General features: G+C 53.1%; 2 protein-coding genes across 3 annotated transcripts in view; both read right to left on the minus strand.

The window, feature by feature from the left end:
* Positions 1-2,084: 2,084 nt before the first annotated feature.
* LOC308535935 (TERF1-interacting nuclear factor 2-like) lies at positions 2,085-5,262 on the minus strand. Its single transcript, XM_081114954.1, has 9 exons — positions 4,257-5,262; positions 4,003-4,110; positions 3,822-3,923; positions 3,634-3,741; positions 3,452-3,548; positions 3,056-3,279; positions 2,818-2,972; positions 2,500-2,591; positions 2,085-2,366 (listed from the first exon to the last, which is right to left on the minus strand). Exons 1-8 carry the CDS (start codon positions 4,446-4,448, stop codon positions 2,531-2,533), a joined length of 1,047 nt encoding a protein of 348 aa, XP_080971080.1. The 5' UTR covers positions 4,449-5,262; the 3' UTR covers positions 2,085-2,366; positions 2,500-2,530.
* Positions 5,263-6,615: 1,353 nt separating this feature from the next.
* The window catches only part of CYFIP1 (cytoplasmic FMR1 interacting protein 1), a 29,662-nt gene continuing 20,343 nt past the window's right edge, over positions 6,616-15,934 (minus strand). For both annotated transcript variants that reach the window (XM_081114643.1, XM_081114644.1), the window contains 12 exons: positions 15,804-15,912; positions 15,289-15,408; positions 14,374-14,573; positions 13,968-14,055; positions 11,887-12,030; positions 10,772-10,862; positions 10,406-10,536; positions 9,918-9,990; positions 9,427-9,521; positions 8,459-8,697; positions 7,699-7,846; positions 6,616-7,252 (listed from right to left, as the gene is read on the minus strand). In XM_081114643.1, coding sequence (XP_080970769.1) covers positions 7,088-7,252; positions 7,699-7,846; positions 8,459-8,697; positions 9,427-9,521; positions 9,918-9,990; positions 10,406-10,536; positions 10,772-10,862; positions 11,887-12,030; positions 13,968-14,055; positions 14,374-14,573; positions 15,289-15,408; positions 15,804-15,912 — 1,603 coding nt within the window. In that variant the 3' untranslated portion in view covers positions 6,616-7,087. The remainder of the gene's footprint in view (positions 7,253-7,698; positions 7,847-8,458; positions 8,698-9,426; positions 9,522-9,917; positions 9,991-10,405; positions 10,537-10,771; positions 10,863-11,886; positions 12,031-13,967; positions 14,056-14,373; positions 14,574-15,288; positions 15,409-15,803; positions 15,913-15,934) is intronic.

The following is a 15,934-nucleotide window of genomic DNA, read 5'->3' on the forward strand; positions in this document are numbered from 1 at the left end:
AGGTCAAGCACTTGGGGCGGGTGCGGCTCAGGTTGGGCCCCATTTGGTAGGGAGAATCCGGGAATAATTGCAGGTTGTGGTTTTTTGCATTCTGAATAAAATTTATAGCAGACTCTTACCATAAAGCTGTGATTCTCTAAGGTGAGAGCGTGCACAAACTTTTCCTTAGTTCTTATTAAAATTCAGTAACTTTGCCCTGGCTGGTTTAGCTCAGTGGATAGAGTGTCAGCCTGCGGACTGAAGGGTCCTGGGTTCAATTCCAGTCAAGGGCACATGCCTGAATTGTGGGCTCGATCCCCAGTGGGGGGTGTACAGGAGGCAGCTGATCGGTGATTCTCTCTTATCACTAATGTTTTTCTCTCTCACCCCCTCTCCTTTCCTTTCTGAAATTAATAAAAATATCTTAATAAAAAAATTCAGTCACTTTACTGTGAAACCCCAGAATCTGAGCTTTAACAGGCACACATACATCCCACCCCACCCCCAACACCACAAACAACAACAAAAGCAACTACAAGAACAACAACAAAACAAACAAAAAATGTTAAACCAGTGATCCCTGGTCCTGGTTGGGGCAAATGGCAGGAGGTAACCAATCAATGTGTCTCTCTCACATGCATGTTTCTCTGTCTCTCTCCCTCCGTTCCACTCTCTAAAAATTACTGAAAAAATATTCTCAGGTGAGAATTAACAAAACAAACAAAACATGAAACAAAAAGAACACAATATCTAGCTAATATATCTGTCGGTGCCATTTTTAACCAGACACTAGTGTGTGTATGTATGGAGATAAATATAGATACCAATAAAGATGATTATATGTGTATTAGAGGCCCGATGCATGAAATTTGTCCACGTGTAGGGTACTTAGGCCTGGCCGGCGATCAGGGCCCATCTGTGGGGCAACTGGCAGGGCGATCAGGGCTCCTGCTCGCACCCACCTTGGCCTGGTGCCGCCCGCCCACCTGCTCCACCATCCTGCCACGTTCCTGCTCTCATCGAGCGATGCCCATGGGGCCGGCAGTGCCTCCACTGCTGCCCACTGCCAGTGCCTTGTCACCGATGCCCACCAAGTTCTTTGTCGCCCCCTGGTGGTCAGCACACATCTAACTCCCAGTTAGTCTAACTCCCACCAGTGGGGACAATGATCAAATTAGCCTTTTATTATATAGGATATACTCACATATCAGTGCCTAGTTAAAAACTTCTAGCTACACATATACAGTTTATTTCAAATACTACCCCAGAACAAAATGTGTATAATATATATATGATGTCCTTCAAGTACGTTACTGATTATAGTGTACACATCTATGGATCTATAGACTTATTACTCTCAGCCAATTCCTGTGCAAACATGATCTTCTGCTGCTGTTCTGTGGCCATTCAAGAAATAACATGAGAGCCGCTGTGTCTCTGTCCGCAGTCCTGAGCTTCCAGGCGCAAATTTCTGGCTCTGCTTCAAAACCAGGCAGAGCCAAGTGTGACTGGAAGACAAATGCTTGCATATCTCATTTTCTCTGATAGAGAGACTTCCCTCCCCACCCAGGATCCCAGGACACCCACAGGCACTGACCCCACAGCTGCCCCTTTGGAGGGTGTGGAGGAAAGGGGGGATCCTGTCACCACCTCCCAGCTCACCTGCTCTTCAAGGAAAATGTCTCCCCCTACTTGGCATGTCCCCTGGCATGTCACGTGGTTGCCCTCTACTGCCCTGGCTTTTCAGGAAAGTGGAGGTTGCACTGACCCAGTGGTGTCAAGGACAGTGAGTACTTTTCCCAAGAAGCATCTCCATTCAAGTGCTACCACACCACTCTCCTCCCGATAACCTGGCAGTATGAAAATTTATAGAGTATATATTCTGGCATCAGGTCATACAGATATTTTCAGAATAGCAAAAGGTAATTTCTCAACCAGGTTCTCAGCCCTGGTAATCTTTCCGATACACCTGAACAACACTTTCCAAGGGAAGTAAAAGGGCAAAGGGATTCTTTTAGTCCTGGAGAGTCCAGTCATGTTTCCAAGGAATGATTTACACTGACCTTATAGAAGCCTTAATTCCCCTCCCTCATACCAACACAGTGTTTTAACAAATCCAAAGTTTAATGATCAAGCATTACAAAGTAATTTGGGCCACAGAGTCAAGCAACCCAAGGCTGGCCTTCCACTTTATCCCCACCAAATGGCCTGCAGAGGTGAGGAGGAAGGAGACAGGCAAGATGAGACGGCATTCTGGTCCTATCAGAGGGGCCTACATGGTCATGGGAAGGGGCAGACATAGCACTGGGACTTTGAGAGGGGAGGTATTCACAGAAGGTGGGGACTAGGGTGTCAAACTTTGTCTTCTCATAGTTTTCCAGAGACTCCTGCAGAGAAGGGAGCAGAGAGATCCTGTCATCTGAAACATTCCCTGAGCCCTCTATATTCAGGGAGCATGGGTCTCTGTGTTGTTCTGCCCCATCCCCTTCTTTCCCCAGCTTTCTGTTGCTCCCTACTCACCATTCCTCCACTCTGGCCATTTTCCTCCTCATCAGAGTCCAAAACCAAGTCCCCTCTGGTCATGACAGGGCTGCACAGAGATGGAGGACACACTGCAAGAAGGAAACCAGAATTAAGTACTCTTCTAGATGAACACAGGCCCTCAAGAGTTCCAAGAGAGGAGGCTGTCTGATCCCGTCCTGACTCAGTATGCAATCTCAGGGGCTCCATGGAGCAGTCCCAGCAATTCCTGGGGTGGGAACAAGCAAAGAAGAGAGGATGAAGGGAAAGCAGGCAAGGACTGTGCTGCTAGGAGGCAGAAGCAACTGTTCCACTCACGCCTTTTGCTCCGAGGCGGACAAGTCAGCTGGGTTCTCTTTCACAGTCTTTCCACCCAGGGTCTGCGATGGACTCCTAGACTTTCCAGTGGAGGCTGCTTTCGTGCCCACATCACCTGCTGGAACTGCTGTGTGTGTCCCTCGTTCTTTCCTGTTCTGGGTTGATATATGACGTAGGTTGGTGAACTCCGATTCCTAAAGGGGAATAGCATGACTGTGGGGTGCTCTTTATGGCCTACCCTCGTGGATGTCCACTGGGCGTGGGTTTTTCGCTGGCCTAGAGGAGCCAAATTGAAGTGATGGCCAGCCAAAGGTTCTGGGTGCTTTCTTGAGGCTGGTCCCTGAGGATGGTGTGGGCCAGAGTTGCTTTTTGGCACAGGTTGATGGAGTGCTGGTCTTGGTTGCTGAGGAGGACTGGGCTCCATGGACTCTGACATGTTCATTGAATTAGTCACAGAGCACTCTAAAAAGAAAAGAACGTTCCTTATAAAGAGAACAGAGAGTAACACATAAACTCAGTCTGGTTTCTCGGGTCTCAAGCCCATGTAATCTTTCTAATGAGGTGGCTGTCTCAAAAGATCTCAGGCTACATATTCCACCCCCAAATTCCTAATATTTCCAGATGGTCCTGGTACCTGGAAGTGGCCACCCCATGTCCACACTATATTGGCTCAAAGCAAAAGAAGATGTGATAGAAATCCCAGGCTGCATCCAGCTCAGCACATCCTGAAGCTGTGGGCAAGGAGAGAGCATGAAGACCACAGTCCTTGATCCAATCACCCTGCCCTCTGCCCTCTGCGTTTTGCCCTAGGAAAACCTGCTCTGTGTGGGGGGTAGGCAGTGCTTTTTCCAGCCGACACAAGTATTCAAAAAATAGCTTTTCCATGGCAGCTAGAAAGGGCTCCCCATACTCTTGTTCAAGTTCCTGCCAACAGAAAAAAACCTGGTCAGAAAAGAACTAGAAAAGAAAGCCACATTATAGTTTCCAAAATTCGCTAGTCTCACCAGCAACTTCCAATCCAAATCCTCAGGGGCCTCTGCCAGCAGCTTCACCTGCTGGCGAAAGGCTTCCTGTGCCTCGGAGATGATCTTCAGATCCTGTTCTGTCTGTTGAAGGTAAAAGGGCAGACACGTTAGAGGCACCAAGGACTCACTGTGGGTGGGGACTGTCCCAGGGATGACTCACAGCTTTGGGGTCCCGCACTACAGTAGGTCCAGACACTGGAAAATGGAGATACAAGGAATTCAGAACGTGGGCCCAGCGCCGGCCCTGGAGGATCAGCTCCACCACCACCTGTGAAGGGGACTGAGCTCAGAATTCCCACTTTGGGGTAGGTTTCCCTTTTGCAACGCTCCCACCCACAGGCGGCCTGTCCTAGTCTGATCCTTGCATCCCGCCCCTTCCGCTCTGCCCGTTCCTGGTCCCAGGGGCTCTCATACCTTGGCCTTTAGGCCCATGCACAGGCGCTCGTGGTGGCGGTAGCGAACCAAGCCGGGAGCAGCAGCGCGCAGGCACCGCAGAAACTCCAACACTCGCGGAAAGTATTCCACGTAGCGTCCGCGCACGGCCCTCCAGCTGGCGGCGGCAGCTAAGCGCAGGGCAGCGGGGCCAGCACCCGGGGGCTCAGCCATGGCAGGCGCGCTCCGCCGCGGGGCGGGGCTCCGCTTCTTTCCTCCCAGAGGCTGTCTGACCCCGCCCAGGGGCGCGGCTTCCGGTGGCCCTGGGAGGCTCGGCGTTTCCGATGGGCACCCTATGCTTTGCGACCCTCAGCGCCCTTCCATAGGCCGCCGGAACTTTGCAGGTTTTCTCCAATTTGGGCCGGAGCCCGGGTGAAGAATCTAGCGGCTCCGATGGTACCAGGACGCTCGCTCTGCCTTAAACGGCGCCGTCGTCTCGAACCCAAGGGCTACCGCGCTTCCGGCCCTGCCACCACTTTTTCTTGCCCCGGGAAAGGGCGATAAATGGAAAACCCACGGGTCACCGCTGGAGGAGGCGGGGCGGGGGAACGCGAAGGCGCCTCAGGAAGCCCCGACCCGCCCTCTCCGTCAGATCCTCGGCGGTAGCGTGGCCCCTTCACAGCCGGTCAGGGCCCTCTCGGCCCTGCGGTTTTTGGCAAACGTGCATAGAAGTAACGTCCCTCTCTTTGAGGCTTGACTTTCTATTCTGTAAAGCCGGATCATGCGCCTTGTCCTCTCCATCATCATCACCCACGGAAATTTCTTAAATCCCAGGTCTCCAACCGGCGCTGCATCTCCCGGTACTGAATGACTCTCTCATTAATGGCGGCCTTCAGGGGAGGACTGCCGCGATCATGGCCGCCTCCAGGCTACTAGTTGCCTCCGTAATTTCGGCCTCCAGGTACTGGCTGCCTCAATACAGGCGGCCTGCAGGTTACTGGCTGCCTCATTAAGAGCGTCCTGTTCGGCACTGGCCGTTTCCGTTAGCGGCGGCTTCCCCTGTACGGACTACCTCAATAATGGCGGCCTCCATGGTAGGGCATGCCGCAATAACGGCGGCCTCTCGCGAGAACGCCGAGTCTCGCGACACTCCAGCACCTCGCTGTACGGACTGGCCGCCTCAGTAATGGCAGCCTCCGGGTTACGGACTGACACCGTGAACGCACAGGTTCCTGATGTCAGTGCAGCAGCCAAGGCCTCCCTTTGCAGGGCTGGGGCGGGAAGAGGTGAAAAATCCAGACCCATGAAAAAAAAAATCCAGACCCATGGAAAAAAAAAATCCAGACCCATGGCTTCAGTCCATCTAGGGACGGAACGATTGCCGCCCTGGACAGCCTCCATGATTTTGTGGGGAGTTTTTGTTTTGTTTTCCCCTGGTTAGAATTTTTGGTCGTGTTCACAGGACATTAGCTGGGGTTTCAGCACCACGGACAGCAACACAAAGGTGTTATTCCTTGAATGGCCACAAGAGGGTAGGAGAGGATCGTTTTTGCACAGGAATTGGCTGACAGCATCCTGTGACGTTTGTGTAGTAAGTACACGCATGTACTCTGGTTGCGGGCAGGGGGTGTGCAGGAGGCAGCTGATCGATGTTTCTAACTCTATTCCTCTCCCTCCCTCTCTGTAAAAAAATCAATAAAATATATATTTTTAAAAATTTATCTTTGGATTTGGGTCTCTTATTACATCTTCTATTCTATTCCATTAATTTCTCTATTGGGCACAGCCAGTGTGGCTCAGTGGTTGAGCATCAACCTATAACCAAGGGGTTCAATTAACATCTTAAATCACTTGTGTTTTCCGTAAGTGTTTACTACCTGTGGTGTGGATTGTAACACTTCTAAAACACAGGAATCTGAGTTATGTCAGTGTAATCATCACAGTCATTTTTCCCGAGATTCTAGCCTTTCATTATGGGCTGAGGACAGAGACTGCCTCCATCAGAATGCAGGTCCCAAGGTTATCAGTTCATATCAAGAAAACATGTTCATGTTGAGCGGCACAGGGCACAGCTCACCCTGCATTTTCAGTAGCATGTGCGTGGGTCCTACCTGGAGTCGGTGCTCTGTGTCCACAGACAGAGATAACTTACTCCTCCTCCGAAGCTGTGGTGGGCAAGACTCAGATTCCAAGGACCCAGTCTGTGCACCCAGATAAGCAGAGAAGTGCCTTGTCCAAGCCAACACACACAGGGTGGTCACAGTAAATGAACGACAGCAAGGAGGTTTCATTCCTTTTATTTCTACACCCTTTAAGTCATCCCTCACACATTAGATGTTACAAATGGATTTAGTAGAAACCAGGAGTCAAGCTCACTCTTTTCTGAAATAATTGACACAAATAGGGAAGGAAAGAATGACTTTAATTCATAAAAGATCATTAGCAAAAGGCCTAACAAAAGCTAAACAATCATTAATTTCCACTTTAATTAGCGACTTTTATGACAATCAGCTATCCATGCTCCTTGCTGGAGTCCCTGAACGTCACTGATCCCTGGCTGAGGGATACACGGATGACCCCGGTGGCACTTGGACATTTCACAGAAAAACGGAAAAGAACTGTAAGAACGGGAAGGCAGCAATTTGCAGCCAATAGTCTCAAGCTTCCTAGTTACCAAAAGCATAGACAATTTTAGGCTAGAAAAATAAGTCAATTTTATAAATTTAGGCTTTCAGATCGAAAAGTGCCCTTTCATAGGTACAAGGACACTGACCGAGTCCCTACAAACCTCACTGCGTGTGACAAGAACAACATGCCCTACAGTTACTGATGCAGCCAGGACTGGGACTCCCAAAGCAGCCACAGGCATGTCCTCAGCTGCTGGCCAGGGACTGGTGGATCGGGGGCTGGAAGCAGCGCACGTGCTCCACGGGCGTGCTCTCTCCATCGCCCGACTTCAGGTACTTGTCCAACACGGTGATGATCTCGTCATTAAGAATCTGGAACTTGCGGATTCTCTCCACCATCTTCTTCAAAGGCTGCCACAGGAAAAATGAGATAGATACGTAGACAAATAGATAATGTCTGAGTGTTTTCTAGAATTCAATGACAAACATTTCAGAAAATGAAAATGATAAAAAGATCTAAAGAGCAGCCGAAAGGCACACTCTGACGACCACAAAGGAAGCCAGGAGACCAGGCAGTAGGCCAGGGGCCTGATCGCGGGTCCCGTGAGGCTCTACATTAACACCCAGATCTAAGAACCCTGAGGAGGATAAATATGGGACACTTGGTATTTTAACTGTCAGACTGCCTGACTCACCAGTTTCATTACGATTCATTTCGAGAGTCAAAGGGAAGCTTCACTCGGCGGCACCTTACGTGCTGGGATGGAAAACATCCCCCGAGAAAGAAGCTGTCATAGGCTGAAAGCATGCTTTACTATGAAACTTCACCGTAGGACACAAGGCTTTTGTCCACGTACCACGTTTTTGATAATCTCGTCTTTGCCATCATGTTTCTGGACTTTCAGCAGATGGTAGCAGAAATCCAGGACAGCAAAGCGCCGCTGCTGCCCAAGGAGAACGATGATCATGCAGCCGGCCCAGTGCAGTCCGTCGCCAAAGCACTGCCTGCAAACAAGAAGCTGTCAGCACCTGGCCAGTGTGGCTCAGTGATTGAGCGTCGACCTGTGAACCCAGGAGGTCAGGGTTCAATTCCCGGTCAGGGCACATGCCAGGATTTCGGGCTTGGTCCCCACTGAGGAGTGTCCAGGAGGCAGCTGATCAACAATTTTCTCTCATTATTGATGTTTCTCTCTCTCTCAATTTCCCTTCCTCTCTCTCTAAAATGAATGGAAAAATATCAAGCGAGGATTAAAAAACAAGAAGCCATGAGCAGAATGGGGCGACCAATGAAAGTCTTTCCTGCATCCGTCTCTGTCTCCAGACATCCACGACCCAGGCATCTGCTGGGAAAACTGGGCAGCTGGTGGCGTGTCCCTGTTCCTGGTGAAGACCCCTCTGGGTTCCTCTGGACCCCGTTTCCTAACCTGTTTTTCGATCACATACCCTCCTTGAAGGACTTCAGGAGGCTGGGGCCCTCGCTGGAGGAATGCACACCCACGTGCCTAAGTTTCCTGGGTTGACTCCCAGAGGCTGAGCCCCGAGTCACGCGAGAACTGCACTTCAGTAGCTTTAAAGCTGCTCAGCACCCACCTCCCTGTGCCCGGAGCACACACTTACTCGACCGTGAACTCATGCGTGCCCACAGGGATGCAGTACACAAACTGCATGGCGCTCCACAGTCTGTGGAACTCGACACACTCGTCCACGTGCATGACCCCATTGCTGGGCAGAGGCCCGCGCCAGATGGGGTCGTCCAGGAAGGTCCGGATCCGCGTCAGGATGACCTCGAACATGGACAGGCCGCAGCAGAGACGCTCCTTGGTCAGCAGGTCCCCCTCTCTCGCTATGGCAATTTGCTGCGGGAAGGAAGGCACGTGATGGGGCCACTCGGGAGGTCAAGGGCTGAACCAACAAACCCTGTTTTCTTTCTGACTTAATGGAAAATGATCTTCACTTGCAGAAGCATCAAACCAAATAAAGGTCAGGTATTCCCTACGTCTTACACGATTCAATGGGGTTCACGGCCGAGGACAGAGCGATGGTGCCTGCAGAGAACTGCGGCAATGTGTGCAGACACTTCCATCGTCACCACACAGGGCAGGTCTAGGAGCAGCTAATGGGCACAGGCCCGGGACACTGCGTCACAGCCGACAAGTCACAGGAAAGCCCCACAACAAAGCATCGTCTGGTCCAAAAGGGTGACGTGCCCAGACTGCGTACCGTGGAGCTCTACCCGGATACCTGGCCTCCGGTCGGACCCCCCATCCCTACCCCTCGTCTGTTCTTAAACACCCGGGACTAAGCCTTCTTCGTGAGGGATGGACACCGGGAGCAGGCGACACCTCTGCAGACGGCTCACCTGCCAGGGGGTGTTCTACGCACGTTCAAGGGAAGCAGCCGATTCACAATTTGAAACGCCCTGTGACCAGGTCCCGTTACGAACGCCCCCTGGAGACCCTGGGGCCGAGTGGACCCGTCCAACATCCTGATGCCTCCTGGTCTGGGCTCCCCCAGAGCCTGCACACCCAGCCTCACCCAGGCCCGACGTGGACGCCCTATGAACAGCGACGGCCGACCCAGGTTACCTGAGGGGTCCCCAGTCTCTCAATCAGAGGGACGAGGTGCAGGGGGGCGTACTTGGATTCCAGTCGCTTCATTTTGGCATCGAGTCTCTCTCCCTCTGCAGTGGAAAAAATTAGCGTACACTCTGTCTTTGTGTGAATGATCACAGCAGTTACAGTTTATATAAGAAAACAAAGGGAAGACTGTGAAAGTAACATGGTCCGTGCAGATTATCGTTGAAAATTCATGTGCAGAACCGACTCCTTTGATGTTTTAACTCAAAGCGACAGGAATGACTTTCTGTTCAACCTTCACTTTTGAAAATTTACTGAAAATATAATCAGAAGCGAAGCACAGCAGAGTGACGTCCAGTCCCTCTGGGCCCACACCCCGCACCCAGCCCATCTATTGAGAAGCACGTGAAGAGAGCACATCGCAGGGAGCCCCGAAGGTGTCCGTTTTCCCGTTTATTTAACTTCCTAGACACCGGCTCCGCCGGGGGGCGCGGGCTCACCTTTCACGTGGACCCTCGGCAGGATGTTCTGGAAGGGGGCTGCGTGCAGCAGGTCGCACACTTCCTCTAGAGACTGGGATGGAGCAGAAGGTGGCGTTAGGGAGTCAGTTCATAGGGGATGGACAGAGCCATCTGGGGAAGGTGGCAGGGGACCCTGGACGGCGGTGTGAGCGACGCGGTCCCGTACACGGGGACTTCTGCACGGAGACGCCCAGTTCCCGCCCATGTGGAGGGTCAGTTCCATAGGGGGGGTCCCTGTGTGGCTGTGTACCATGCTCACGTACTAGAACATTCTCACACGCACTACACTGCGCTTCTGGGTTTCAAGGGTAGGGAACATAATGAAAGTGAACGTCTAAAGAGTCACGAACAAGGCGGCGCTGTCCTGCCCTTCCTCCTGAGTCACCCCACAGATGAAGCCTCTCACCAACGCCCTCTTTTCCCCGGGGGGTGATGGCCATGCTGGGGCGGGGCGGGTGCTCGCTCACCAGGCTCTGTTCGATGAGCAGGCAGAAGAGGATGGCGTTGCCCACCTCCCGCAGGTTCTGGAAGCACACGGTCTTCAACTCCGCATACTCCACAATGTCCTTCAGCTGGTGGTGGAAGAACTCCAGGATGCCTGGGGGCGAGAGGGGGGCAGAGTTGGGGGTGTTGGAGGGCCGAGCCCCCACGGCACAGCCTGTGTCCACAGAACACCCTCTGGCACCGCCGCCAGGCCCGGGAAGGAGACGCCACACGCCCTGACACCAACATTTCCTGCAGGGGTGGTCCATGTAGCAACAGGCACTGCCCCTCGGCTCCACAGCCTCTTTCCCCCTCAACCCCGCGCCGTCCTGGGAGACGGTTGTGCTCACCGGGGGAGCCATACTCGTGCCGGGGCAGGCGGCAGATCTTGGGCATCACCTCCATCAGCGTCTTCACGTACTGCAGGATGGTGCCCTGCAGCTGCGGAGACAGGGGCTGCGTCAGCCACCAGCCGGGCCTGTCCCTGAGGTGGGGCGGCCCACGGGACCAGTGACACGGGGTCTAAAACGCAGGGCGGCGTGAAGGACTGGCAACCCTCTGGGCTGTGAAACCAGTGAGTGCAGGTTCGGAAACAGCTCCCAGCAGGAGGCTGTGGCCACGCGTGTGGCTGGAGGCACGTTCCAGGGAGGGCAGGGTGCGAGGAAGCGACGCCCACCAGGCTGGTTTCTGGATTCCTCAGTGAAGAACAGAGACCAGGTCACTGTGGGCACCAACCACCTGCCAGGGGCCACGGCTTTGAGGGCGGCTACACTGGGGTCCTGGCAGGGGTCTGTCATGGGTCACGGCTGTGGCAACGGCCCCACTCATCTGTATTCTAATTGCTTTTGGGTCCTGACCTCCATAGTGTAGATTCTGTCATCTTAGAATCCCATCCGCTTCTGCGCTAAGCACTTAAATTACATGGACACTGAGCTTCAAGCTTTCTCTTGATTAGTTTATGAAACATGCAAAGACATGAACATCGATATTGGGCAGCAAAGAATCTTGAAAACAATGGGCTCAGGATTAAGATTTTATCAAGTTCTCTCGGATAAGTGCACAGAACACGTACGCATGACAGCGTCTCACCTGGGGAGGAACTAGTTCCCTGAGTCCCGTGAGCTGCTCTAGCAACTTAACCCGGGGGTGTGGGGTGTGGGGTGGCGGGGGGGCCGCAGGAGCCTCTGACCGATGGCAGCGGATCGGAGGCACAGGCGACAGCCCGGACATGCGGCTGGAGTCGGGGGGGCGGGGGGGGGGGTGCTGGGGGCAGTCTTGTGGGGCTGAGCCCTTAACCTGGGGAATCTGATGGGAACTGGGCAGTGTCAGAACTGAGCTGCATGCCAGCTGGTGTCTGACATTTCGTGGGAGGGGGGAAGGCCCCCCCCCAACTGGAATGGGGCAGGACCCTTCACCGGGGGCGGGGGGGGGGGGGGGGGGAGGAAGTGCACCCGAGGGACAGTACCAGGCTCTTGACGACCTTCAGCAGCTCCTCCATGACGACAGCGATGCCCTGGTAGCCGAGCAGCCGGCAGATGACCTGGAAGTGTGGGGGCCCCACGAAGTTGCGGTAGCTGCCGTAGATGCTGGAGTAGGCCAGGTTCAGAGCCTGCGGACACAGGGCGCCGGCCGCATGAGGCCTCTCGCGACGCCTTCACAAGGTGGCCCCCCGCGAGGTGACGCCTCTGGGCAGCAGGACTGACAGAACAGAGCTGTGGGGAACCCCTCTCAGAACCAACCCCACGAATCTACCCCTTGAGATGGCGTGCCCCCCGCCCCAGGCTGCGCGGATCTGGGTCAGTCTCAGAACGCCCTCCCTTCAAAGGCCAGACTTCTGGCCCCTCCTCAACCCCTCAGACTGCGGGGCAGGAGGAAGTGAGGACCCCGGCAAGGAAAACCAGCTCGGCGCCCAGTTCCTCTTTCCCACCGGCTCCTCGGTGCAATAAACGCGCGGCAGGCCGCGCAGCAGACGGAAGCAGCCTCCCTTTCCCCTCGAAATCCCACGTGTCCTCGGAACCCAGGCCGCTGCTACGTCTACCGACCCGGCTTCCCGGTCACCCAGTGCCCTCCTGGCCGGCCCCACGGACACACACTTTCTTTCTCAGCTGAAAGGGCCTAAAGGGGCCCCTTTGTGTCACTGTGTGAACCGGCTCCTCGCCGCACCTTCGAGGAGGACGTCCTGCCCAAATCTCAGCCCCGAGCTTCCGACCACAGAGCCCAGGGCTGCTCAGCCCACAGGGGACTCCACTTCAAAGGGAACAGCACGAACACCAGCGAGCAGAGGGCACACACCTCACAGAGGGCGTGCGGAAGAGGGAGCCTGTCGTGCCCGGCCCTCCCTGAGCCCGTGCTGCTTCCAGTGGGTGTATCTTTTTTTTTCTTTTCTTTTTTTTTTTTTGCTAGAAAGGCAAGAATTTGTTGACTGCAGCAAAAACACATTTAGAACAATGAAACAAGGAAGAGCCTAGCCCAGTGACGGCGAACCTTCTGAGCTCGGCGTGTCAGCATTTTGGAAAACCCTCACTTAACTCTGGTGCCGTGTCACATAGAGACATTTTTTGATATTTGCAACCGTAGTAAAACAAAGATTTATATGTTGGATATTTATTTTACATATTTAAATGCCATTTGACAAAAAAAAAATCAACCAAGAAAATGAGTTCGCCTGTCACCTCTGACACGCGTGTCACAGGTTCGCCATCGCTGGCCGAGAAGAAGAAAAGGAGAGCCCGGCCCGGGCTGCCGTGGTTCCCTGAGAGTCAGAGCGAAGGGGCCCTAGAGGCAGGTTCGGGGGGTCCAGGACGACCTGCCGCTGCCCACTGCTCCCCCCGGTGCGAGACCTGGGAGGTCCCTTGGAGTTCAGGAGATACCTGCCTGAGGGGGACGGGGAGGGGGGATGGGAAGGGCATGGCCATGCTCCTTGGAGAGAGAGCATGTTATTATTATTTTTTACGAATAGTTTATTGATTTTTTTTGGAGAGAGAGAAAGAAAGAGGGAGAGAGAGACACAACCCTGGCATGTGCCCGGGTCTGGAGCTCAACCAGTGACCTTACGGTGCACAAGATGACACCCCACCAACAGAGCCAGGGCTATGGGTGTATCTTTTGTAATCTGAGTCACTATGTTCGGAGTTTTATTTATTTTTTTTTGACTCAATAAAATACAGCCCTGCTTCCCCCCAAAATCAGCTGTGGTGAGATGAGTGTGCACCCAAACAAAAAGCCCAATAACGTGCTGCCCTGTCCCGGGAGGCTCAGTGGGTGTTGTCCGGTGCACCACAGGGCGGCCTATTCAACTCCCGCGCCTGGTAGGGGCCGGGCCGGGGCTGCAGGCTCAGGGGCGTGCAGCGGGCAGCGGATCAACACTCCAATGTTTCTCTCTCTCCCTCCCTCACTTTCGAAAAATCAACCAATCAATAAAACAGTAACATTTTATAACTGGCATGATAGAGTTAAACCATCGTAACTTAACTGCTTTAAATGAAACTTCAACATATGCTAAACGGTGAACTTAACGATCATCACACACACACACAGAAAGCCTACCTTGGACCCATGCAGATACTGTGGCTGAGCATTTGGCTGTTTGTCTCTTTGAAATTCTTGGGAAAATGGTAACACTGTCCGAACAAACCTAAATAAGAACAAGGAAAAGGAAAATGTAATGACGTTTAAATATTCATAAATTTTCCATTAAACATCAGTTAAATCTTTCTGCTAATTAACTGAAATAATAATCAGAGAAAAACTCAGAGAAATCTAAACTAGAATGTGCACGAGATACAAATTCTGTGAAGGCTGATACATGTGCCCAGAGCTCAGAAACGAAGAGCATCAGGAGCCCAGCAAACAGTCTCCAAACCCAGGAGAGCCTGGTCCGTGGCAGCGAGGACCCGACCGGGACCTGGTGGGGCCTGGCCTAGGCGGCTAGGACCCCTGGGGGGGTGCTCACCGATTGGTGGAGCCGTTGTAGCAGTAGTTGGGCAGGAAGTCGTAGTTGAGCTCCCAGAAGACGTGCAGGGTGATCCTCCCGTAAGGCGCGGACACGTTGTGGTTGGCCTCCCGGAACATGGCGTCGAAGCTGTCCAGCGACAAGTACCTGCTCAGCAGCTGGTGTGTCATGCGGTTGATTTCCAAGAGGCCGTCCAGCTCCTGCGTGAACACAGGACAGGAGTGAGGACAGAACGGGGCCCAGACAGCGGCATCCACTCCCCACGGGGCGGCGCCATGGGGGGGCGGGACGGAGCCGACACACCGGGTGTGGTCAGCGAGCTGGACCAAGAATGCATGAGGCAGGGTCTGCCAGGCAGCAGGAGTGGGTTTCTCACACCCGGGTTTCTCATGCCCGCTCGGTTGCCTTTAACATGCCCCTCCTGCCTGGCCGGGGGGCTCAGCGATTAAGCATCGACCTATGAACCAGGAGGTCACACACAGTCTGATGCCTGGTCAGGGCACATGCCCAGGTTGTGGGCTCGATTCCCAGTGTGGGGAGTTGCAGGAGGCAGCTGGTCAATATTCCTCTCTGACATCTATGTTTCTCTCTCTCTCTCACCAATAAAAACATATTAAGAAGTTTTTAAATGTTCTTTCCCGGCTGTTGCTTTGGTTTTCTTTTCCAGGGACCCTATGATACGAACGATGTGTATGCTGGACCTCTGCCGTCTATCTGCTATATGAAATTCTCTTTAAAAGAATTCTCTGCTAAAAGAAGGCCAAGCTTAATGAGTGCTTATGTTTTGATTTCTGGACAAAACACTGAACGTATCATTGGTTCAATGTGTCGATACGGACGAAAATAAAAGCAGCTATGTTCCTTGTGACTTGTATCCAACTCTGGGCCGAGCCTGAGGGAAGAAAGGGCACTTACGACGATGGAGGTCAGGTCTTCACTTTCAAACCGTCCGATGGCCAGTTCCAGGGACTTGTACATGGCCACCGAGACGCGCTGGGTGATCAGGCGGTTGAGGTCTATGGACCTGCCCAGGAGCTGGGGGTGAGAGGGTGGAGAGGGTGAACTGCTGAAACCATGTATGTGCACGTCCCCCCTGGAACTCATAAGAGGAAGACATAATGCACAACGTTTAAACATGTTTCGCTCCAACATCAATGTGTCTCTCTTTCTCCCCCTCTCCCTTTCTCTCTCTCTAAAAATCATTAAAAAGATAATTTAAAAAAAAAAGGAATCTGGGCAGGGCCTGGTGCACAGCGCTGCAAGTCTTCCCTCGTGTTGCAGGCTATCCAACAGAAACCGTTTGCTTTAAACTCTCAGCACTTTATAAGGAAGTTCCCACAGTCACTTGACATACGGACTCCTATTCAGATCCCGCGAACGCTAAGGAAGCCTCCCTGTTTCAGACGCCGGTCCAGGGGCAAGGCCCTCACCTGCACGTGCCTCTGCTTGAGCAGCGTCTCGTAGCGGTTGGAGGGCGGGAGGTGGATGGTGGCCCCCTGGTTCTTGCATTCGGATCTTAACCGTTTGTCCAGAAGCAAACTAGGATGGAGGGAAGGGAGGA

This window comes from Myotis nattereri (genome assembly GCF_964212035.1).
Source record: "Myotis nattereri genome assembly, chromosome: 21".
In the NCBI taxonomy this organism is placed as follows: domain Eukaryota; kingdom Metazoa; phylum Chordata; class Mammalia; order Chiroptera; family Vespertilionidae; genus Myotis; species Myotis nattereri.